Raw genomic sequence first — 25,218 nt, 5'->3', positions numbered from 1 at the left:
GGCGAGACTGAGCTGCCAGGAATGGCGTCCAAACGGAAGGGGATCGGCACTGCGGGGAAACGGCTCTCGAAATCTAGGAGCGAAATTACGGATGTCATCCGTTGGCAGGATCAACAAGATTTTAGGTGAGCTCCCTGGAACCGAATGCGATCAAAACCTTCTGGAACGAAGTGTGGCGCCTCTTTCAAGGAAACTCGACATATCGTCGCACGGCGCAAAATGAGAGGGACGGGCACAACGCGTCGGTACTGTCGGCACGGCTACAGGGCTACACACGCTTTCCTCCGCAGACCGTGTCCCTCACAGGTGGTGCGGTGTGTGGTTATTGTCGATTTCGCTTGGCATTGCCTTATCGCCATTCGCTTTCAAGGCCAGTCTTGGTTTGCTGCTGTGGCGACTAGCGCTAAGCGCGTGACGCGGAAAGAGTTGCCGAAACGAGCTGCCAAAACCACGCTGTTTTCGAGAATGTCTTCGTCGGAATGCCTTCGTTGGGGGATAGTCATGTTCGACCGCCTGTCTGTGTGCTAGCGCAAGGCGCGTAAACACATGATGGCATATCCCGTTCGAACTTTTTTTTCCAGCGGTCACAGAGACCAACAAATTAACTAGGTTGGGCTGTCGATACCATGGAATGGCTCCAACCCCAGGAACCCAGCTTGGAACGCGTTATTCACCGGTGTCGACAGGAAGCTTCTCGAAATCGCGCTCTTCTGAAGAAAGATTTTGAATTCCTCGCTGCTTTTTTCCAGCCCTGCTACCGCCGTACACTCACTCGCTGCGTCTGGTGGTCGGGCATACCTGAGCAACCACGTGCACACGTTCCCGCACTCAAGCTAGAGTAGCCCTTTGGACCTGTCGTCTAGACGAAGAGTCATAAATGAACGGGTTTGCTTGTCGTACTCATTGCCGTGGAGCACATCTCGGAGCCTTTTCAACTGTGCATGGACGCAAAGGGTCACAAGCGTTGCCTGCTGCAGCAGGCGCAAAACCGCACTGGAAATCCTGAAAGCCTGTACGCAAGACGGCCACCACTGAATAGCGTTCTTCTGTCGGTTTCCTTTAACAACTGTCTGAGGTTTGTGCTGTTGTAACGGCTATATGAAATATTTGGTGGGGGGTTCCGAGATCCCTTCCCCCTGGGTCTGCCGGGGCTGAAGCGGCGGGCCAGGGTACCGCGGTCGCGCGACGCGCCCCGTTTACCCCTCTGGATTGCGACATCACCCGAACGCTCGTGCAGCACACGCGGACGGCGACACTTTGAGACAACCGCAGCCGTATCAGAAAAGGGCCTCGCCACCTGACGTCGGGAAGCTGGAAAACGCTTCTTTCGGGTAAGTTGTCGGCTTTTGATGTGCTGGTCGTCTACTCTCGTGCGGTAAGCGCCGTGCATCTCGCGTTCACGCGGGTCGTAACCCCCCTGATTTGGAGCAGCAGTGTTCGAATGAGGGACTGGATCAAGGCGGCCCCAGCACGTGGGACCCAGAAACCTAAAAAGAACGCTTAAAGGCGATGCTTCACCTGACAAGTCACGAGGGCTCGATTTCCAGCTAACCCAGGAGCGTCGCGTGAAACTGGCGAAAGTGCAGCAGCCCGTGCGAGGCGCAACTTTGTCTCGCGTTTCTCTTGTTGGCCGATTGAACGGACCCGCATTCTGCATGCCCTCCTCCATAGCAGAGCCTTGAGCCGGAATCTTCCGAATGAAGAGACGAAGACGGCAGCGAAGCACGCGGAGCATTCCTAGACAAAAACTCGCCGGCGGCCCGGTGCGTGTCAGGTGTCGCCCTAAAACTCCGTCATCTTTTCGCGCAAGTGTGGCTGTCCGTTGCACCCATAGGGCTGTTGCTGACCCGCGAGTGCAGGAGACACCTGAGTAGATTCTCCTCGCCGAGTCGACACGTTCGTGCCTTTTCTTTTCCAGTTTTGCAGCGGAACGGTGCCGCGAACGGAACCGAAAGGATTCCTTCTCGGAACAGTCACGTCGGCCGTCATGCGGATACTCCTCGCTGCCCCGCCACTTTGAGGCTCGTGGAGACATCGCCACGCCGGTTGCAGGGACCGCTGCGGCGGGTTTTTCTCCTCGGCTCGCACCTCCTCTGCGGTCTATCAGGGCTGCTTTCCTTTCCTTTTCGCCGGATTTCCACAGCGCCGGGACGTCCAAAGTGTCTACGCGACGCCCAAGAAGCTTTATCTTGCCGCCTCTGCTTCAGGACAGTGGCAGCATGGCGTCTCCGTGGGGTTTGAACTTCGCACCCTGGACCTTGCGCCCAGAGGCCGAGGCTCACCGCACGGGCGTGAAACCCGACGGACGAGTGTCGCCGCTAACCCAGCGGTTTGCTCAGCAGAGTTCCAAAGTTGGATACCACCGGGAAACGTCTTCGTTTGTCATGGGCCCGCCCTCCGTTCGCGCAGTTGCTCAGAATGTCCCTGGCAGCATCCCAGTAGCCCACAGCGAGGCTGACTGTCGGCAGAAAACGCGCGCCTGGGCGAATGACGCCGAAGAGGCCGACAGCAAATTCGCAGGAAAGTCGGTGTCTGTGCCCGTGCTCTACGCCGGTTTGCCTGCCGTCGCAATGTCGAGACCGCCTAAGGAGCTGTTGCGTGGTTCTTCCCTAGTTTTGCCTTCGATGGCTTGGAGCACACCGGGAAACAGTCTGGGGACACGCGCAGCCCAGTTGCAGGGGAAAGTGTACACGCCTCCGCTGTCTCCCTCCTGTTCTTCTGAGTCCGTTGCGCGGCCCGCGTCGTGTCGCAAGCCTGTGAACTCTCCCGATCGGGCTGAAAGTTGGGCGATTCCGGTCGCGCGGTCTCTCGAGGCTCTGCCGCAGGATTCCGACTTGCTCGGGTCCAGACCGGCCACGCCCTCCCTGACGCGGACTGCCTCTCTGCCCGTGCAGAGCTCGGACGGGACAGCGCGGAGGCGCTTGATTCCTGGATTCACCGTGCCGATGCAGACGGGAATACGCCTCTGGTGTACATACTGTGGCGCGCGGCTCCGCTCACACAAGCACTTGGTCCAGATGTGGCCAGAATTCATCATGTGCACGCCGTGCGCCGCCGGGCCGTCGTGCAGCACCTGTCACCGGAAAGCGTTTGACGCGGTTGTCGACCTGAAGAACGGAACGAAGTCCTACTTGTGTCCCCACAGATCCGAGGAAGGCGGTATGCATCTCTGCGGCCACTGCGCTTTGCTGTGCCCGGTACGGTCCCGGCGGAGTCTCGCCCGTTCCACCGCGACTGCTCTGGCGTGGCTCCAGTCGCATGGCGTGCACTTCACGGACGACCTTTTGAAATACCAACGAACCGAAGACGTGGAACACCTCCTGGAGCGTCTCGACACACAAGAGGCGCTGCAAGCCCACGTCAACTGCCCAGCAGGGAGCTCTCCGCCTCCGAAGCCAGGCAGTGCAGCCGGCAACCGAGTCTTCATCCGCTCGCACGAGAGCCTACCCGGGACTCTGAGTATTGAACAAGGGCGCCCGTGTGAGGCATTCGCTGGTGGGGCCACACGCACACACACGCCGACTCTACAGTCTCAGCGGTCCTTCACCATCGCGGTCGAGGCCGTCACTTTCGCGGAGCTGAACCCGACGCCAGCGACAAACATTTACGGGCGGTGCGAGACGGAAAAGCTGCCGGTGAGGCCGGGAACTCATGGAAGTTCGTCGGTCCCTGAGCGACTCGTGCGGCGCGTTGGAGTCGTACGCGGCCTCCCCCAAACCTTCTTCCTCAGTCACCTGACCCACGAGTTGCTCCACGCGTTCATCTGGTGCCGCCAGCCTGGCGAAGGCAGCCTGCGCCTGGACGTCGAAGAGGGAATGTGCAACTGGGTCTCGTCGGCGATTTTCAAGGACCGGTTAGAGGCCATCGACGCGCGCGAAGCGGATTTGCTTGCGGGCGAAACGGCGGCGGGCGTGCCGAGCCCTCTAGACAGTCCCGTCTTCTCAGACATCCAGCGCGACTCGCCCGCTGCCGTCGAGTTGGAGAAACTCTTTTTAAACTTTGAAAGGCGCGTGATCAACGGTCGCCTGGGCGACATGGAATCCGACACGCACGTGTGCTACGGCGACGGCTACCGCGCAATGAGGGAAGTGATTGCCGCCATCGGGCTGGCCAAAACCGTCGAACTCACCGAGACCTACGGAGACAATCTCGACAACTTCGTTGCCGCTGCGCGCAGGATGAAGGGAACGGAAAGGGACGGGCTCCGTGCGACGGCGAGGGAGGCTGTCTAGGGATCCGAGCAGGTGACAATCGAGACGCGGAAGGCAATCGGGAAGCGAAAACCTGTCCGTTTCAACGAGGCAGACGAATGCCGACGGGAACTGCGGAACAGACATCAGCGACCTAGCAGTGACACTGCAGAGGCGAACGAAGCAGAGCTGTGGGCGGCGCCTTTTCTGAGCGTGGACTAGGATCGCTCACCGTCTCTCCGGGAAAAGGCGAGGTGTGAGAGGCGAGCGAGACGCCTACCAGGGGCTCTCTCTCAAATCGGGAGAGCGTGGCACAGAGTGCTTTCTCAAAAATCGCGGCAGACAAGAGACAGCTTGCGCACGGTGAACCCCTGTCTTGCGGAGCTCGATCGTGACTGGCTCCACGGTACACGCTCCTGGTGAATGCCTGGAGCCCGGGTAGCTCATCGGCGACGACACACGCCCGGGGATCTCTGTAGTGGCACGGGACTTTAAATCGAACCTGCGATATATATATCTTGATTTATATATATCTTTATCTATATATATATATATAGATATATATATATATATATATATATATATATCTTGGATAAGTGTACATTGCGGCTGGGGACAGCAAAGGCCGCAGTTATGATGCTACATTGGTTAACCCTCAGTTCAACTCGTGCTCCCACGCTGAGACAGGAGGCAACCGTGGACGCAGCCGTTTCGTTCAGTCGTCGTTTCAAAAGATAAAACCCTTCCTTGCGTGGCCCGTCAAGGCGTCCGCTTTTGACGTTTCTTCATCTGATGCTCCATCGCGTGCGCGACTCGGTCTCTCATATCCGCTCCTGCTGTGCCGAATGCTTGGCGTTTATCTATCGTTTTGCTTTCTCTTAGCGTGGTCCTAAAATGCCCCATTACGAACCAGGCGAAGGGTGGGTGTATGGAGGAATCCTGCTTCCTACAGCGGAGGCGTGCTTGCCGCTCTAGACTGCATGGGGGGGAACTTGGAAGAAAGGGGGATTTGGTGTCTCACTAGGAGTTCGTTGCACCCGGCGCACTGTTTTGTCTGTAAAGGTCAACAAGAGGAGTCTCTGGAACGCAACAGACAGATTCCTCGCTCGCGTTGAGCCCTACGCAGGTGCCGTTTGCTGCTCGGAAAATGTCCCCGGAAAAAAGCTTAACGGGGATGTGCACTTGTTATACTCATGAATCCAATTCTCGACAGTCACGTACATTGGGGAAAATGTGTATTCCGGCTCAACTGTGTTCACATTTGGTATTTTTTGTTGCTCATGACTCTCCACCGGACGCGCCCGCGTGCATGCTCCGGGGCCAGGTTGTTGCGGGCATCGCCTGCGCGTTTTCACAGGTGCTGTTTTGTTTTGTCTCCGGCGTTTTTCCTACATGCCTTTTGTTTTACTGTCCATCGCAAACGTTCGGCGGCCCGGTCGAGGGCGCTCGCTCGCATCCTCTAGACGCTTCTCTGCGTCGCCCAGTTTCCAAACAAAGTGCCCCGAGTCTTGCCGATCCCCAATTTTCATCGGGGTCTGTCCACCACAGAAGAACGAGGAAATTCACCCAAGAAACACAGCGCAAAGTCTGGAAACGTCATGTGAAATGCTTTCACGGGGTGGAGCAGCCACCTTCTCGCGCACATCCTGGTTCGCGTGTTGGCAACGGCGAGACACAGAGTCTTCAGCGCTCTCTCTCCAGGTTGCCTACTGTCTCGTCAGTGGAGAGGCCACTTTCTTCAAAGACAGAAAAAAGCCCAGAAACGATGGCTCATGCTTCTCGAGAGGGAAAGGCATCAAACCGATGTGGCAAGATATTGGGGCGATGCATGTATGCACACATATAACAACATATATGCATGTGCGGATGTGTAGATGCCCAGCTGAAGCCGAAAACACCTCCCAGAAATTGGCATGCAACAAAGAGATGCGTGTGACTGTAGGTGCATGTAAACACCTTCATTTGGTGTCGGCAGATAATCGACGTAGACAGACCGTAATCATGGGTACCCAGATTGACGGACCAGGCAACCGAGGTACAGACGAAGCGAGAAGAAAGTTTTGCCTTTGATTTCACGTCCCAGCTGGGCCCTATGCGCCCCTCAAGCGGTCCTATATCCAGACTCGAAAAGCCTTTTTCCCTTTGTCTCCGACCCCTCTCTGCGCTCCCCCCGTCGCCTCTGTGTCTCGAGTTCCTGTTTCAGCTGCGGGCCCGACAAGGCAAATCGAGCGGACCGCGTCCGCGCCGGAGCCTTGTTTTCTCGATCCTCAGCTCTCTGTTTCTTCTCTCTGTTCACACTCTTTGCTTTCTGCCTTGTCCTCGTGCCTCGAAAAAAAACACGCGAAGGATCGTTTTCAACTGGCGCCTGGCCACTCACCGGCATGCATTTCCGCGTTTCCTTTTGCACATGCGTTGACTGGGTGTATAGACACTCGAGCAGGATGCCCGGCGACCTGCATGTGGATCGGCAGGTTTACAGTTCCCGCTTTCTCTAAAATTCTCTTTCTCCTGAGGAATTGATTTTTGTCGACATTTCATCCATTTCTTGTGTCTTTTCATCTCGCGAGCCGTCGAAACGTTTCTCGAGGGTTTGCGGTGGAGATCAACTGTGTGCCGACACTGCGCGATTTTCCCGTGGATTCGGCTGAAAAACAGACGGCCGAGTGCCGACTTTGGTCGGCATTTCTTTCATGGGGATTGGCGACAGAGAAAACGCTACGTAGGCTCGAGCGTCTTGAGTTGCGCACAGCTAGGCCTGTGAGACACTTCTTCTCGTCTTCAAACAGGGAGAACGAAAACACGGAGGACGCGGAAAGGAAGGAAACAGCGGAAAGACAAGAGAGGGGAACGATGAGGAAGGAAAAGACAAGGAAGGCAAATGCGGAGACGGCACACGAAGGTAGAGAAGATGCAGAGCCGAGAGAGGGGGGAAAGGTAGAAACGGAGCGCGGGGATACAAGAGAGCGAGATCTGTCGGAAACACGCAGAATGGAGTAACAGAAAGAAAAAGCTGGAGGAGATGAAGCGTCTTGTTCTCTGCCTCTTCGAGTTGTAAAGTTGCTAAAAGAAATCTGCCTTCCACCTTCAGGCCTTCTCCGTTGCCTGTGTTGAGGCGCCCTGGAAGCACACAGGCACTGGAGGAAGTCTAGGGAACTTCCTGCTCAAACCTTCCTCGCCTCTGCCCCCCTTCCGCGGCTGCCCTCAGCTTCTTCTCTCCATTTCCTCTGTTGTCCTCCAACGGTGCACCCGCCCCTGGAGCTGTTCCCCTGTCTCCTCCCTCTCGCCTTTGTTCCCTTCCCTCTCGTCTCTGCTCCCTTCCCTCTCGCCTTTGTTCCCTTCCCTCTCGTCTCTGCTCCCTTCCCTCTCGTCTTTGTTCCCTTCCGTCTCGTCGTTCCCTTCCCTTTTCTTCGACGATGAATTTTAATCGTATTCCGACGCGTCTGTCGACGCACTATGTCTGTGACCCGTACACCACCCTCATGCACTACCGGCGAACGTTCAAGTTCCTCCAGGCGTTGAAGTCGAAGCCCAACTGCCGCGCTCTGTGTCTCGGCAACAAGAATCAAGTGAACATTCAGTGGCCGAAACACTTTGACGGGCTGACTGTGGTCGCCTCTGCCGTCTCTGCGCAGTCCTCGATTCTCTCGTCCGCCTCCGTCCACTACTCTCTTATCATCTGTCTCGACCCTGTCTTGTTCGCCAAGCACCTGTACCGCATCAACGTCCCCGTCCTGGGTGTATGTACACCGCGGGAAATCCACGAACACCCCGAGATCCTCAAGGTGATCGACTACCTGCTGCCGGCGCCTTCCACGCGCACAGATGCCGCGCTCAGGCAGCTGCTCGCGCGCGAGTTCCTCGACGAAGCCGACGCCGAAGAACGCACCAAACAAATTCCAGGGTGAACGGTGAAACGGGGGCCCGACACAATTCGAACATAAGAACCCGTAGAGCTAGTCAGAACGCGCCGGTGTACATGTGCGTCGATGCACATTTCCGTAGAGCTACTCAGAACGCTCCGGTGTACATATGCGTCGATGCACATTCACGACACACTCTATATGCAACGAGTTGTGTTTTTTTTGCAGATATATATATATATATATATAGAGAGAGAGAGAGAGAGAGGGAGAGTGATTAGCAAATATCCATGTATATTCATATATATATATATATATATATATATGCTATGAAATTCCATTATTTATTTGCCTTTCAACCACTTGGTTTCATTTCCCTTCTCGCTCTTGTTGTACAGGAAAACCTCAGAAGTTTCGTTGCAGCTATTGCAGATCCGAAAAGGGGATTTCGCGGTTCTCTTTTGCTTCCTTCTCCGTCGTTTCTTCTTTTCTTCCCCAGCTCTTTCCTTCTCGTCTGTCTGTTTCTCTTCCGTCTCTTTTCTGTTCTCCTGTACTGTATTTCTTTTCCTTCTTTTTCGTTTCCATTCTCGCTTCGTACGAGAGGTGAAGGCACTCTTGGGTGTCTCTCCGGTCGTTTTGGTGGCCATCTGTTCCTCCGTCTTTCTTCAGTGTTTTCCCGTCTCTTCGTAGACGTTTTTTGTCTCTTTTTGCGTCCCCTGTTTGGCACAGGGACGTGTCGACCCCGGTCGTGCAAGTCAACAAGTGTAGGCGCTGTCTGCGCTGTCCAGAAAGACATACAGAAAAGCTCAGTATCGTCTCTCCCAGAGGGGCGGGGCACCTTTCGGAGCAGAAGCGTGAACTCGAAAGAGAAAGAAAATGCCTCCAATCCTGGAGCGGTGCGGGCTTCGTCGGCCACGTGGAATCTTTTTCCGCACCTCGAGAGGCACTGCTGCACCAACACGGACGGCAGAAACGTATTTGCCTATATAAACATATACATACATATATATACATATATATACATATATATACATATATATATATATATATATATATATATATATATATATGGTGTAACTACTCTAGCTGTCTACGTGCCTACCCCTTTCTCGCACTCACAGTTTAGGTGTGTCAGAGGGTAAACAAAAACAGCTTACAACATGAACGTATGCATATTTCCTGTAGGGTTGCTAGAACAATTTCAATGCAACAGGCAGAAATCCAAAACTCTGATATTACAACATGTGAACGGCAACAAAAACTGTAATTGTCCATCTGTGCATCTAGGCTGGTACTCGGGAATAAATGTCAGACGCTAACTTCCAGACTACATATATATATATATATATAGAGGCGCGTGTTCGCCTTTGCTGTTTTCATTGGGCCCGTACAAAAAGGGGCATCGGAGTCGGCATCAAAGGCCTCTGACAATGTTACGCAGCCGATATGGTCTGCAGCGGTTGAAACCTGCGGACCGGAAACAGGCATCACCTACATGGAGCCAAGCTAACCGCTGATGTGGTAAAAAGGGCACGCCGAGAGTTATGGAAAGCAACCGACAGCGGCCGAGGCAGTATAAACGGGCCCCGTTCGGACACCCCGCGATTCTAACGCCCAGTAGCTAAGAACAGGTCTAGAATGACGTCGAGAACTAGGAAAAGCGATACCCGGATATAACGCATGCACAAAGAAACATTTGACATGTGCTAGGTGGCACGGAGAGTGTGAGGGGACCTCCGTGTCAGCGTGGCTGTGGAAAACCATTCACCCTTCACTTCACTGCCGAAAACTATATATATATATATATATATATCTGCATATATATCTTGTGGAATCTTCCTGCTCCAGTCTGTGTAAGGAACTGGCCGCGAATGTTTCCGACAAAGGTTTCGACAGTGTGCGCCAGCAAAACATTATCCTCTGGTTCTGTTCTGCAGTGACAAGACATATCTAGGGTGTTTGGCGCGTTTTCCAGGAATCCGCAGCATGCCCAGTGACAGCTTTCTCCGTTTAAAAAGGAACGAAAGAGTCAAAATCCGTGGGGCTTTCACAGGAAGAACACATTGACGAGGTGCACTCTCCCCGCCACTTCCCACAGCGGCACACGCTGGCGAGCGCTGGACCGGGTGAGCCTTCCACGTTCGCGCAAAGAGCAGGCTTTACCCCAAACAGCCGCGGAAGCACCATTCATTTTTGTTGTGAACCAGCCGATATGAAGAGACAAATACGGGAGACGAGAGAAAAATGAGACACAACGCCGCAAAGACGCATATCAAGGTAGCAACCACCGACAGAGCTGGAAGACCGGACAGCGCAGAAGAGACGAGAGAAGAGAGGAGGAAAGAGAGGCATTGTGCGGACCTGCGTCCGATCGCCACGTGCTTTGATGAACGGGAAGAAGAGTTTCCCGGCTGGCCTTTGCTGGGGAAAAAATCCACGGCATGCGTGGCTTTAGGTATACAGTCGAGAGAAACATTTTAAAAGGCGAGAAATCGGGCAAGAAAAAAAGCCACCAGTCAGCGCAAGAAACGATACGGCAACCGAGCCTAGGAAACCGACGACACGAAGCCATGTAGAAAGGGACAAAAAACCCACTCAGTCCTTCTGTGTCGCCATGGACCAGCGCAAGAACTTCACACACGACTCGGGTGCACATACAGTGCATCAGAGACCCGTCAGTCTCTACGCATTCGGACTCGAATACATCATGGGATGTGCGCGAGCAAACGGGGCTTTTCGTGGCAGAGAGGGCCGGCAGCGCCTCCGCTCCGAAACAATGAAAAGACAGCCTTCAAGTTCTTCCCAGACTGTCTTAATACCCTTAAATAGGGCCAGGCCCCTGGGCTGTACATGTGCACTGAGACCGGTGCCGGGCTGCATATACCCTCGACAGCGAGAGAGATGCGTGAGAAGTGCCGCGCATGAAAAAAGAGAAATCGCCCTCGCATGTGAACTCGCACGAATCTTGACAGCGTCTTTGTTGTGTCTTGCAATTTACGAGTTCGCCTGTTTTTGCGTCTCTGTCCTCGAACCGCGTCCACACGGTAAACCAAATCCCTCCTCTTGCCCGTCCTTCTCATTCGCTTTCCAGTGCTCTCTGCGTGAGATGGCGTCGCCCACTGAACCCCGCAGACGCAGAGAAAAGCATGAGAAACGGCGGAAAGGCAGCCGCGTGGAGTTTCAGCAGACGCGACAACTTTCCTCCTGACTTCGTGGCTGATTCGCGTTTCTCCCTCCCCACTTTGCTCTCCCTCTCCAAACGCACATGGCGTGGATTCCTCCTCTTCTCCAGTTACCTCTTGATTTCTCTGCGGTCGGTGACCTCGTCCCCAACAGCTTCACACGCCCGTTCCCTGTGCCTTCGCCTTCCAACGACGCAGAGACGTGTTCCCCTCGTCTTTCCAAAAAAAGAAGCCCCGCCAGTGTGCACCTTTCCTCCACCTCTCGCCCGCCCTCTGTTTTTTTCTCGCAGACGTCGTCGATGCAACCCACACATTATGCCTTCTCTAAACCTCGCCGGAAGAAAGAAAGCGGCTTTCTTTCTGCTTCGTTCGACTTCGCATTTCCTGACAACAGAGGCACCACCAGCATGGCAGAAAACCCTGCCGCCTCTTTCCGCCTTCTTCGCAAAACCCCCTCTCCTCACGCAGCGGCTCCTCTCCTGTTCGTCCCTTTGCTTCCGTCACAAATCGGCATGGCCTCTCACGGAGGAGGCCGAAGACGCAACTGGAGCATCGCCCTCGTCTTCGTCATCGTCGCCTTCCTCCTCGATCTGCTGTCTCGTCCACATCTTCGCCCACCGCGCGACTGTGCTCCTGTGAACTCCCAGCCGCTGCGCCAGGACGCTCAGCGGGTAGTGCCGCAGGAGACGGAGGAGACACTTCAACGGTGGAGCCCCCGGCGCAACGCCCGCCAGGGCGACCGCGGCCGCGCTCTCGCCCGCGGCGCCCAATGCTCCAGGCGACGAGGACCCCAGCGAGGAGACAGTGCCCTGAGCCTTCGAAAAAGGAGACTGGCCCCAAGAAGCACTCGCGGAGGTGCTCGGAGACAGTGCGGGAGATGCGGAAAGAGCAGAAGGCAGAGACGCAGACGACACACTCGGGGCGGGCGGGGAGGACGCTCCGGGCGCCGAGGACGACGGAGTGCCTGCTTGGCCAGTCTCTGCGCCCGAGAGTCCAGCGTGATTGCCTGCGCAAAAAGAGACGAAGAGAGACAGCCCACCAAGAAAATGCAACAGAAGAGAACTAGGGAAAGAAAAGGACAGCCACGAAGCCACCGTGCCAACCCTCGCGCGTGGCTGCGACCTTAAAAATGACTGACCACTGAACACCTGGGGCAGCGGTGCCCAGTCTGCTCCCCTTCTACCCCTTCACGTACACAGATACAAACACATCAATGTAAATACAAACCGAGAGATCTGGACAGAGCGAATCACGAACGCAGACGTAGTAAGGACGCACATCAACAGCGATACGTAATATATATATATATATATATATACATACATGGGGTTCATGCATATATATATATATATATATATATTTGTCCGCGTGGTCCTCCTGTTCCTCTCCACTTGTCCCTCTGTGAAGCAATGAATGCCTGCAAATGTATCGAAATCGATACGTGCTTTTTCGCTAAAGGGCGAGTTATGCGGTCTTCCGCATAGACGAGAGACAAGGTAAGACACCCGCCGACTTGTCGCAGTCTGTCGGGTTTGCGGCTCACCTCCTTTGACTGCTGTCAGGACGTCGGCAAGGCGACTGCGCGCCGCATTCCTCCGAGGTCGGGCGTCGCCTTGCCCGGCCCCCGCGGGCTTGTCTCTTCCGAGAACCTTCTCGCCCTCGAGCTCCATCGACGCCGTCCCCACAGTCGAGCCAGGCGCAACGGTCGTCGCGGCAGACAGACTCGTGGGAGTTTCCTGTAGAAGAGGAGAACAAGGAAAAGGACAGAATCGCCAGGTGTCTCCTTTAAAACGTGCACCCGCCAAAAAGCGCAGGACTGCGCCCCCAGCCGGCGACGAGTGGCAACGAAAAACGGAGAATCCGATTGTATTCAGCGTACTCTCTGGCACACTCAGCATACACCAAATCGACAACATGCCATGCACATACCTCCACCCACGCATGTTATATACACGCCTATACATCTACGATTCTACCGTGTAAGTAGGTGTTAGATGTGGTATGTAAACATGTCGGTTTCTGCGTGCTTGTAATCATGAACGGGACATACGAGAGAGTATGAATCGGTGCAAAAGACATGCCTCCATGCCCCCGATACGTGTTAAGCGATCGAACGGAGGGAGCCTGTGTCTCCTCAGCCGTATGCGGCGCTTGCGAAGGCTCAGCGCGCAGGCTTCCGAGAGTCTTGGGCGATTTCTTCTCCAACAGTGAGTTCTCCGATCTGTGGAGTCCTTACGTCGCCTTCGTTGTCGCCGAAGTCGGTTCCGGCTTGTCTCGTACTCGCTCGCCCAGTCTGCGCTGCGAGGCGTTTTCCGTCTCTCTTCTCCTCTTCGTGTTTTCTTCGCTTTCCACTCTCGTCTTCTCGCAGGCCGTCTCGTTCCTCCTTTCTGTCGGCGTCGCCCGGAAGAGGCCGCTTCTTCCCAGAGTCGCTTTTTGCGTGTGTCTCCGCGGCTCGCCCCTCCACATCCCCGTTCTCGCGATCGGCGTCGGGCTCTTCCTCGCCTTCGAGACTTCTCTCCTTCCCCTCCTGCGCGTCAGGTGTCTCCTCGTCTCCGGTGCCCGGGCCCTCGTCGGGCGCAGTCGCGACCGCGACGGGACCGAACGCGGGACCTGGCGACGCGCCCTCCTTTCGCCACCGCCACAGGAGCAGTTGGCGAATGTCTGCCTCGACTTCTGGATTGTTGGCGGCGTCAGTGTGCAGCTTCTTGAGACTCGCGGCAGAGCACATCAGGGTGGTCTTCTCGCCGCCTCCGACGCTGGCCTCTTTCCGCCCTTTCTCCCCGTCCCCCGCGCCCGACGCGAAGGGGCCCGAAAAGGCTCCTGGTGACGTCCGTCGGTCCTCGCTCTTCCGCTCTTCTGCGCTCACGGCGGGTCCAAACGCGTCGGCCGTCCCCGGTCGCTTCTTCGATCTCGCCTTCCCGGTGCTGTCCCCCGACGCGCTCGTCGGCGACCCCTGCAGGCCGCCCCCGCGGCTCGCGGCGCCGCCCGTGTGGGGCCCGCCCTGGGGCGAGGCCTTGCTCCCCGCTTTGCCGTGGGCTCCGTCCCCAGCGCCCGCCTTAAGGCTCTTGGTTCCCGCGGACTGCGATGCGAGCGCGGATCCCAGGGCGCGAGCTTGATCTAGGAGCTGGGCTTGGGTTTCGAGGTCTTGCTCGGACGGGAAGAAGTGGAGCGGCTCCAGGAGGGTTTTGAAGTTCCCGGGCAAGACGCTTGCGTCAAAGGCCATCTCGTCGTCCTTCGCCTCGCGCCTGTCCTCGCCCTTCCCGGACGGAGACGCCTTCGCCTGGGCGACCTGCGAGAAGTGGAAGGCGTTGAGGACGCGGTCGACGCGGCGCCAGTGGCGCTCCCCGGAGCTGACAACGTGGCAGCCGCCGGCTGGGCTCCAAAGGGCCTTCTCGATCGCCTCGAGGTCGGCCGACAGACAGTGGGGACGCAGGGGCAACGGGGGCGGCAAGGCCAGGCGCTTCTCTTCCTGGCGCGCCTGGAGAGTCGCGCGCGCCGCGAGAAACGGCTGACAGGCGCCCGCAGGCAACGACGCCGGCAAGGCAGGAATCGCCTTCGCGGCTCCAGAGGCAGTTGTCGACGGCGTGCTTACGCCGCCACTCGGACCGCTGGAGCCCGAAGCCGAAACAGTCGACGCGTGCGAGAGCGAAGGTAAGGCCGCAGATTCGAGAGACGTCCCTTCCTTGACGGAGCCGAGGCCGCCGCCTCCGGAAGATCCCCCGGAGGCCAAGGCAGCAAGGGGTGACGCGACGGCTGATTCCGAAGGGTCGGACACAGCCCCGGGACTGGCAGGGCCCTTCCCGGGGGTTTTCTTCTTCGACGAAGAAGCTCCGACGTCCTTCGCTCCGCGGCCTTCTTCCTCGGAGCAGTCACAGGAGTCCGTCTCCTCGTCCTCTGCGCTGAAGAGCAGGCCGGCGCGTTTGCGGCCCTCGCCCCTGGTGCCCCAAAAGACTGGGTGAATCACGCTCAGAGCCTCCCACTCTCCCGACGGAGGCGCATAGAAAACGCCCTGCTGCTGGCTCTCAGCGTGGAGCCGCGCGAGGCGCCGTGTCCCCGCAGCCCGCAGCAGCGCCCTGACGCGGCGCCAGGAGACAGGCCGGGACGGCGGAAACAGCCCCAGCGGGCCCGGAGGCGAGGCCCAGCACCGGAAGTGCCTCAGCGGCGCGTGCGCGAAAGTCAACGAGTTGAAGCAGAGGCGCTTCTCGGACGCGAATCTCCGTCGCGGAGCGTCCGCCAGTGGCCCGCGAGGCGCCTGCGCCGCAGTTACGTGGGCCTTTTCCTCTCGAGCATCTCCCTCCTTTTCAACCCCTGACGCCTGATTCGTGCTTGTCGTCCCTCGCGCAGATTCCGAACCGACTGGACGCACAGATTTGCGATCTCGAGGCTTCCCTTCCTCGTCTTTCTGAGTGTCAGTTTCTTTCACTCTCGCGCCCTTCTCGCCGGGAGCAGAGACGCCCGCGTCTTCCTCCGGCTTCGCTGCACGTTCCTTTGCATGCGTCCCTTCCTGTGTGTCTCCGTCCTCTCTGGCTAGCGACGCCACAGCCGCAGGCGAGAGCTGCAACCGAGGCGGCAAGTCCTCGTACAGAATCGAGGGAGGGTAGGCGCGAAGTAGGTGCGAGAGCGACGAGGCTACGGCGAACATTGCCGGCTCCATGCTTTCGGCTTCTTCTTGCACAGCTCTCAAGAGGGCCGACGAGAGGCGCGCCCCGAGAGGCCGGCCGCCGGGGCAGACCGAACGCGAGTCTCCTGACGGGCATGACGCGTCTTCTCCCCTTGCCTGTTTCTGCCTCCCCGTCGGTCCCGAGAAGGCTACGGCCGAGGCGCCGAGGCGGCTGACGAACGGCCGCGACTCCGCAAGGTGAGTCACAGCTCGCATGAGACTCGCCGCGGAAGCCTGGAGCGACTGCAGAGACCGCAAAGAGACAGCAGGCGGTGCGACAAAGCAGTGACGAGAAGAGCGGTACACGGAGAACGCGAGGCCGAACAAGACAAAGAGTGAGAGCCGAGCGCGCGAGAGTAGCGAGATAAGCAGCTTGAGTCGCTGCGTGTGCCACAGACGGGAAAAGCCGGGGAGACAGCGTGGCAAGAATCAAAAAGGGCGACGCTTACCTTGGTTGCCTGTCGTCGCGTTTCGATGTCTTCCTTGCAGGTTTCGCGGGCAAGCACTTCTGAGAAGAAACCTTCTGCTGTCGGAGCTTGTGAAGGGAAAGGCATGAGAGAGTAGGGTGCGCGCGACTGGCCTGCCGCCTTGTTCTCCTTATTCGTTTCTGCTCGACTGTCTGTGTCTTGCGGTTGCGACTCGACGCACCGTGCCGGTCTCTCGCCTCCACTGGTGCTCGATCTCCCACGCTTCTGCACCAGTTCGCCCTCTTTTTCAGCGAAATCTGTCTCCTTCGAGCTCGAGCCGTCAGAGCCAGGGCGGCCCGCCGCCTCGCCCTCGTGGGTTGAAGCACTCTGCGCCGTGGCGTCCTCGCATGCGCTATCGGCTTCCGCCTTCGCTCGCCTCCCTGGAGACGCGCGGCGAGATGAAGACGCCGACGGCGAACGTACCGGCTGCTCGGTCAGGCTTTCCTGTGCCAGGGAATCAGATGGCGAACGCAGAGCAGACGCGACAGACTGACGCGACGCACTCGACCGTCTTCTCTCTCGCGTGCGATTCGGAGACACGAGGCTGTCTTCCGCCTCGTCAGCCGAGCTGCTCCCCTTCGACCTCTCTCGGTCCTCACGCTCTGGCGATCTCTCTCTCTCTGCGTCATGGGACGCCTCTCTGGCCCGAGACTTCACAGGCGATGCGCAGTCGCTTCCTTCCTCTTTGCTTCCTTTCCGTCGGTGCTCGTCCTTTTCTTCCGATTCTGCCGCGTCGGGTCTCTTCCTCTCCAGATCCACTTCTCCACCGAGGGCGCGCGGAGAGGACTGGGAGGCCTCATTTGTGCCGGACTCCCGACCCCCCTCGCTTCTCGCCTGTTGCGCCTTCTCGCTTTCTTCCCGAATCGCCGAGGCCAGGAAGAGACGCTGAAACATTTCGCGTTGGAAAGCCTTCTTGGCTTCCAAGTACCGCGCCTTTTGCGCTTCCTCCTGTCTCGCCAGAAGGTCGCGGTCCTCTGCGAGACTGTCTCCGTAGTACAGGCTGCAACGCAAGACCCGACAAAAAAACGCACCAGCACAAGCGAGTTCGAACATAAAGGTGCAAATCCTCGCCTGCATTTATCGGAGTGAACCTGTCCCTGGGACCGCCCTCTCGGAAAGCAATGGACGCGTCGCAACGCCCCAGCAAAACGCAGTTGAAGAAATGCATGCGCCAAGTTGCTCTAGTGTCATGGAAGAAACTGTGGAGAGAAGAAGCGCTCCACGCCGGAAGACGTATACCGCATGGGTGAGCCGCCTACTGTCAAAAATGTGGGACTCCCCCAGGGAATACACGTGAAGAAGTGACGCCTTAGCTTGACGTGCTCCGCACGGCGCATGCCCGCACCAATGTGCACGCACAGCCGCACCGTCAAAGATCCCTCGAGTGTACAGACACCCGCCATCGGATGGCGTCAAGGATTCACAACTCCATGCAGAAGAATCCTTCCACAAAGGTACCTGAAGCTCATGTGAAAAGATTCCCAGGAACACCCCCGACCTCGGGGTACACCCACCCGGACACACACGCACAAGGCCGTGTCTCGGGTGTATATACACCGCACGAGACGCGTTTCTGTCGGCATCTTACCCGAAAGGTAGGTACTCTTCGATGGCGGCGGCGTCTTGGAAGAATTGTTCGCGAATCATTCTCGCACTCTCTTCACTGATGGGGGCCACTTCCCTTCCGTGTTCCAGGTCTCCGTCTCCTCCGTCGGACATCTTTGTCTTCCCGTCGCGTTTCTTCCCTGTCGACGCCACGCTCGCCCGTTTGCTTCCGCGACTTCCGTCCGCCAGCGTGGCCTTCTTCTTGTCGCCAGCCGCCTTGTGCGCCTCAGCCGCTCCCTTCCTCCCGCAGGGCGCTTTGTCGGCCTCCAAGCCCGACGCGCTCGTTTCCTCTCGGAGCCCGGAGACCCGATCCTGGGAAGCCGTTCGTCCTTCCCCTTTCGGCCCCAGTTTCGGATTCGGCAGGAGCTTCTTCACGACTCTCGTTCCGAGCGCCGTGTGGTGGCTCAGCGCGCCGCCCGCGGGAGCAGGGATCGGGTGGATGCGCGGGCGTCCTGGCCCCCCTCGTTTCTTTTTCCGGTACCTCCTGTCTCTGGATCCCGACTGATCCAAAGAGCCAAGCGTAAAGCTGCTCTTGGATCCCGACTGCAGCGTCTCTGGGAGCGCTTCCCCTTCGGCTTCGCCTCCCTCGGAACCTGTCCCCGTCCCGACACTCCCAAGACGGCCTCTGGGTCCCGAGCCGCCGCCTACATCGCCGTTCGTGCTCGCCTGTCTCTCGAACCCGCCCCCGGCGCCCGCTTCTCCGGAGGTGCCCAGTTTTCGTTCGTCCCGAGCTTTCCGCTTTTTCCGGTACACAAAGAGCTGGAGCCCCTGGACCTGGTCGGGCGAGATCTCGAGCGACGACAGCTGGAACCCTGTCGGGACTGCAGTGTACGACTTCTTGGCTGCGATGTCCGCCTCGAAACGCTCGCGCTTCTGTCTCTTCTCCCTGAAAGCGTAGCGCTTGGGCCCGTCCGGCTCGATCAGCGACTCTGCTGCCAGCATCTCTTGTCTCCGTTTCTCTTGCTTCCGCTCCCTCCGGGCCTTCCGCGCCTCTTCGTCGCGCGTCGAGTCCGCACCTGCGTCTTGGCCCTTCTCGGTGCTTGGAGCCTCGGCGTCCGGCGATCCGGCCGAAGCAGACGAGGTCCGATCTTTCTCGCGCGTCTCTTCGCCATCTGAAGCCTGCTGAGACACCGCGCCCTTCCCGTCTTCGTCAGCGGAGAAGGACGACGCGCGGCGACCGCGCTCCGAGGCGGACCGGTCTGCCGCGACAGCCATCGTGTCTTCTCGCGAGCGGGGCGACGCGCTAGACTGCTCGCCTCCCTCTCTCTCGCTCTCGTCGCGACTGCTGCTCGACTCAAGTTTCTCCTTCTTCTCCCGGAGAGAAGAAGAAGCCGTTCCGCGGCTCGGGGGCCGACCTCGGCTCGGCCTTCCCCTCTCTTCGTCCTGCACTTCCTCCTTCATTGCGCCAATCGCACCGGTTCTCTCTGTCCCCTCTGCCTCATGGAAAAGAGCCCCGCGACCTCGACGGTGGACATCGAATCCGGTGTGTCGCTCTCGGGGAAAAAAGACACGCCTCCGTTCCTCCCCGTCAGGGCCTTGCGCAAGACTCTCTCCTCAACCACAAGCGACGCCCTCGTCGTCTTTGACTTGACAGCAAACAAAACGCCACTTCCCTGCCTCGAAAGGCCACACCCGGCTCAAAGGCACAGCCACGACGCAGCGAGGCGGCGGCCGAGGCGTCAGAGACGAAGCACGCAAAGACAACACTTCTTCCTAGCCGTTCTCCGTCCTGGTGCCCAGCAGCTTGAGGGCGAGAAACTGCCCGCACTGCGGCGGTCGCCGAAAGACGGCAGGGTTCCAAAACCAAAACGATGCCGCTGCCTGAGGGTACGAAGCGGCAACCTCTCGCAAACACGTCAAAAACTCCACACGCTCAACAGCAATCGACAATCGTCTCTGGCCTCGCATGTCTTTTCGACTCCTCGCCGCCTCTCACACGAGGAACTTCGTAAAAAAATGCTCGGGGCCTGCGTTCCCTGGTTGCGCCCGTTTCCCTGCACGAAACACGTGGGTCGGGACACCTGGAGAGGCGCCAAGAGATCGCAGGGACGACTCGCGGAAACGTGTCTCGCTTCCTCCCGGTCGGGAGGCAGGAAATCCTCACGCTACGTACAGATCGGGAGACGGATTGTGCGTTCCAGCCAGTGGGCCCTGTTGTCTCCGATCTCCTAGGGGACACGAAGAGACTTGCGACGCTTGCAAGCGCGCAATCCGTCGGGCGAGGTGGATCCTGACCGCGTCTCTCTCCCGTGCTCCACTCCACGGGGCCGACACTGCTTCCACGTCTAGTGGAGAAGCGCGTCAAAACCCTCTGGCCCAGTTTCAGAAGCGTGTGAGAGGCGGAGGCAGAGGATCATCCCCCTGTCTCTCACTTTTCTCCACTCCCTCTTCACCCTCGTGCAAGGAATCACGACGCAGAGACGACAGGAGATAACGAGAAGGACAAGAGGAGCGCAGAGAAACCCGGAAACGGGAGGCGGCTTTCTAAGCTATGAGTTCGCAACGGGGCTGTGGCATGCGCTGTTCTGACAGGCCTCGAGCAATTTTTTCCTCTGCCCCTCCCTCGGCACGCGGTCGGCCCTTGATTTTCTGGCGGCGCAACGCGGTCCCAGTGTAGAGACACCTCAGGGAAAAGACGGACGAGAGCCACTCACGAATCGCTCCACAGCGGAAGGGCGGATACCATCTTTGAATCTTTACAGGTGAGAGGGCAGTCACCTACGCGGTGTGTGGCCTTATACGTTCGCGTGAAAAAGGGAAAACGTGATTCGATACGACGCTGCTTCTGAGCAGCAAGGGCCGCGGAGTCGTGCGGCGGGGACGTACAGACGAGAGAAAGAAGAGACAAAAAACGGGAGGCTGCTGAGGTGACTTTTCCACAGGCACCGGATTCGGTGATGGAAAGAGCGGGAAACCGGAGCAACGCATGTAGAGCCTCAAGGAGACGCCACGATACGAGAGGCCAGGACGCGGGCAAAATCCCGAGTCAGAAGCGAGAGGCGCGCCTTGCAAACCGGGGAGTGGAATTCGGAAGACACACGTTTTTCCAGCGACAAATGCGCAGTTGGACCCGCACGCACGTCCTTTCGCAGGCGGCGAGGGGACGATCGTGTGACAACGGAAACGAGCGGCGACGCGGCTTTCCGTTGGTGTAGCAATTTCGACGGCTATGCGAAGCGCGGAAAGGCAGCAGCAACGTTCCTGCTTTACAGTTCTCTGTGCTGGGCGAAGAAAAACGGACAAAAAGAAAAAAATTGAAAGGCAAAAAACGGCGCCGCCGGGCACGTTGTAGGCGACACAAATCGCCCTGTCTCGTCGAGCGGCGGGCCCGTTGCGAGGCTGGCCGAGAGAAGAAGAAGGCGTTGGGAGAGAGAAATGAGGAAAGTGTCTCCTGCCAGGATCATCTACGGACGACACGATGGTCACTCGTATGTTTCGGGTGTATGGACACCGGGAGAACAAGCTGAATCAGCCAAGACGAATGAAGAAAAAGACCCAAAAAAATTGGAAATTCCAAGAAACGAAAAGAAAAAACAAAAAGACGAGTTGGAGAAGCAGAAGTGGAGCCCAAAGGATAAAAGAGAGAGGGCAGCCTCTCGCAGTCTACTAACGACACGGCAGTCGACACGGGGACCAGCAATGCGTCGACCGCGCTAAAGTAACTCTCCAGAAGCATAACTCTGGAATTCTGCTCCAGCGTGCACGCGCCCTGCCTTCTTGCATATTCGGCTACAGCTGTACGACGAAAAAGGGGAAAGGGCAGCAAAGCAGAGAGAGCGAGACACGGATTCACGACGGCGGTCACGCAACGGTATTCCCCATCCTACCACTTTAGGGAGAAAAAGTACGGAAAACACGCGCTCGCTCATGCGTGCGCGCCATCCCAGGACACCTGTTCTGTGTTTCGGCGGGGGCGCCACTGGGAGGAGGGTCGCCAGAGAAAAGATGGCGATCCTGCCTTCCTGTTGTGCGTGTCTGACTATAAGCCGGAATAGAAAGTGTTGTGAAAAACCGACGCTCTGTTCGCGGTAAAACATCCAACCCTTTTGTGTCTCTTCCCCTCCTGCCGATGCCTCAAACAAAGACGCACCGTTTGTTCTAAACAAGGTCATGCGGAAACAGTCTGTGACAAGGTGCCTTTGTTGGGGCGGCAACCTGCACACTGGATGTAGTTGCACAACGCACGGCAGCCTGTGGTGTGTGTAGCAGGTTGGCAGGCCGACGCGTTGAGATGTGCCGGGGTTTTTATGTGTTTGAAAGAAAGGTGGCCGACGACTGTAGGCAGTTCTTTTCTAACCTAGAGGTTTATTTCACTGGGAAATGGTGTTTGTTTTAGTCGGTTCGAGAAGCATGTTACCACCAGCGAGAGGAGACGCAGTGTGTGCTATGTGGCGGCATCGTAAGCTCGCATAGGCCCGGGCTCCGCGAACGAGACGTTCCTTTCCAGCAAGTCCGTGTTGTGGAAAACAGCCACACACCTTTCACTGTGGACAGCACATTTTTTCTGTGGAGCCATTTCGAGCGTTGCCTGGTGGATCACACGGGGGCTGCACACGTCCAAAACTCCCGTAGGACGATCCCGGCGTGAAGTGTTGTCGCTAGCGGTTAGTGTGTGCCGCGCTTGAAACAGCTGCGTCCGCTGCGATGTTGTCAGGTCTCAACGGTGTTTTCCAGAGCTCTATTGACGTCCAGTGCTGGAGTACCACGACACTTTGGAGCTTCGCCGTAAAGAAAGTCCCGTCACGGGTTCCGTCGTGTTTCGTCGAATCGCCACGGCGCGGACAGCTCTTCAGACGACACAGCGCCCCACATCTCAAATTCTGTACCGAAATGGAACAGAAAAAAGCGGGACGGATTCACCACAGTGTGGTAGCGGCGCGAGAAGCAGTCGTGAGGCGAGTGACACACAGTAGTCAGAGTTATCGAGGATCTACAGCGTCAGCCTTGCAGTTTCACTAAGGTAGAGAGAAACTAGATCTCCCGCGGGAAACCGTCTCCTGTTGCGTGCTGGCGAGGTCAAAGTCGAGAACTACACTGATACTCATTCATAGAGTAGTTTATTTGTTTTGACCCTCACCCTTGTATTGGAGGAAACGTTGGCCCGCGTCTATTTAGCAGATACAGTCAGCGGCATTCACAGGAGGCAAGAACTGGGACGACGCGTCTCTCCCTAGTTGAGCACACGGAAACGGTCCAAGACCTCCGCGAGTGCCGTTTTGGGTGCAAGAGAATAAAGAGGCTGGCCCGTCTCTGGTCTAGGCAGGTTCTTAAGAGCGCATGGCCAGTTCTCTCTCAGTTGGAGCGGGAAGCGTACAATCCTTGGATCACATTCCCCTAGAAAGCTCGATACCATGGTACGTGCCCACGAAATTCCCTGCTGGAAGCGTGGTTGTATGATTTCACAGAAAAATTCGCTTCTGGTCAAGGAGTTCAGCAGGATGCCATGGTACGAAAGAAGTCAGATACAATGGATAGTGCCGACTGGTCGGGGCGGCGCCGCACAGCGCTGCGGCACGACGCCTGTTTATGAAAAAGTCTATCGAGGAGCACTCAGGTTTTAGGTCAGTGTTTACTAACAGATCCAGCAGGAGCAGGCAAAGTAAGGAACCTGGCAGTCTTTCAGCCTCGTCTGATCCCAGAGACAGGGGAAACAAAGGATGCAGATTCCGTTGCTTCACCGTCGACTAGGGAATATAATGTAGGCGAGCCGCTTCGACCGCACTCCTCGTCCACTAAGCTGGTGGGGTAAGTTGATTCGTGCAACTGGCGGCTTAGATCCATCGATGGAAGAGCAGAGACAGGTAAATTGTTAGCCAAGAAAATCGACCCCTCAGACATTTTGCTGTCTGATCGAGGAGACTGTGAATCCGATTCAGCAGCACGTTCGTCGTCAACCTGAACTCGCGTACTTCGTTGCTCGACTTCTCTGGCCAGTGTGGCATTCGTTTCGCCCTTGTTTTTCCTTCCCTGGCTCGGTGTTCTCTTTAAAACCTTGCCTCCCTGAGACTGCGAGTTCGTGTCTTCTTCCACAGCATACCGCGACGACTGTGTACGTGCTATGAGGACTGCGCCGCCCCTTGCCTCTCCAGCAAGCGCACGCGCGGAATCCGGTTGCCTCGGACAGCTTGCCAGTCCTCTGCTGTATGCTGTCGGCGATGAGGCTGTTACACCACTAGCCAGTATCTGGAAGGCGAGAGAGGGTACGAACATTTTGTTCCCCGGCTGCTCGTTCCTCGCCGCTCCCGCGGCGGGGTCTGTTTTCTCGCGGAGCCTCCGTTGGGAGTCCGAACCTGCAGGCGGAGGCTTCAGTCCTGCACTGGGATGTTCCACGATGGTTGAGGGGCTAATCTGAAGGCTAGGAACAGACTGGTCGAGAGGATTCTCGAGAGCAACTTTCCCACCTTCTGAGGAGTTCTGCGACAGGTAAAGAGGAACGACGCGAACGGGCGAAGAAACTCGGCTCCGCCTGGCGGTGGAGGAACCTGTCCGAACGGTTTTCCCCGCGATCGGCGATGCAAAACGGTCCGGCCCCGCAGCAGTGAAGGCGAGCAAATTGCGATGTGACATTTCTTGCAGTAGAACGCCAGTGATCCACTCAGCCTCGTCGCCGTGGAGACTGTACGTCTTGGAAAAGCTGCGTGCCTGAAAAGCGTCGAGGTGAGTCCGCGAAGTAGAGACAGAGCAGGCAAGAATGCAAGTCAGCTACGTTCAGAAACCAATGGACAAAGAGATACACAGGGGACGAGCACACGAAAAACGACGAGGAAGAGCGCGACAGACGGAAAACAAAGAGAAATATCGAGGCGTCACGGTGAATTTGGAAAAAAGGACGCTGCCACAACCCCCGCCGCATTTGGTTGCCAACTGGGGACACAAGAACTGGAGTCACGCCCCGTATCCGCTGTCTTCTCAGCAGTGTGCAAACACAGAGCGTGTAATTAATCTGCAGATACTCCTGATCTCGTCCACACAAGATGCAGTCCTAGTGGTTCAGTTTCACTCAAGTGCCTAAGGTAATACCCGGTAGTTGGTAACCGGGCAAATTCGACGCCAGTGTACCGCCTCAGGGTGGCGCTGTGCCTCCGAAAACGCATCACTCCAAGACTGTCATGCGCGTTTGGTGACTTGTGTCAAACAAACTCACCACCAGTCTCGGATCTTCGCCTTCTCGAATCGACATTTTCCCCCTTCGGCCTCTGCCGATCTCCACAGTCATTGAAAACACCTCCGGAGCGAGCTTCACTTTGTACCGCC

The 25,218-nt window shown here is 57.3% G+C and overlaps 3 protein-coding genes across 3 annotated transcripts; 2 read left to right on the top strand and 1 right to left on the bottom strand.

The window, feature by feature from the left end:
* Positions 1-1,349: 1,349 nt before the first annotated feature.
* Positions 1,350-4,232, top strand: NCLIV_032990 (conserved hypothetical protein; the record flags this gene model as incomplete). Its single annotated transcript, XM_003883494.1, has 3 exons — positions 1,350-1,375; positions 2,108-2,524; positions 2,783-4,232. 3 exons carry the CDS (start codon positions 1,350-1,352, stop codon positions 4,230-4,232), a joined length of 1,893 nt encoding a protein of 630 aa, XP_003883543.1.
* A 3,371-nt stretch (positions 4,233-7,603) lies between these two features.
* NCLIV_032980 (conserved hypothetical protein) lies at positions 7,604-8,095 on the top strand (the record flags this gene model as incomplete). The annotated part of the gene is made up of 1 exon (XM_003883493.1): positions 7,604-8,095. One exon carries the CDS (start codon positions 7,604-7,606, stop codon positions 8,093-8,095), a length of 492 nt encoding a protein of 163 aa, XP_003883542.1.
* A 3,637-nt stretch (positions 8,096-11,732) lies between these two features.
* NCLIV_032970 (conserved hypothetical protein) lies at positions 11,733-19,365 on the bottom strand (the record flags this gene model as incomplete). Its single annotated transcript, XM_003883492.1, has 5 exons — positions 11,733-12,238; positions 12,776-12,968; positions 13,469-16,135; positions 16,342-17,359; positions 17,948-19,365. 5 exons carry the CDS (start codon positions 19,363-19,365, stop codon positions 11,733-11,735), a joined length of 5,802 nt encoding a protein of 1,933 aa, XP_003883541.1.
* Between the last annotated feature and the right edge of the window lie 5,853 nt (positions 19,366-25,218).

The sequence above is a fragment of the Neospora caninum genome, chromosome VIII (assembly GCF_000208865.1).
Source record: "Neospora caninum Liverpool complete genome, chromosome VIII".
In the NCBI taxonomy this organism is placed as follows: domain Eukaryota; phylum Apicomplexa; class Conoidasida; order Eucoccidiorida; family Sarcocystidae; genus Neospora; species Neospora caninum.
Note: the sequence above shows the minus strand (reverse complement) of the source record. Positions and strands in the feature narration are given on the sequence as shown.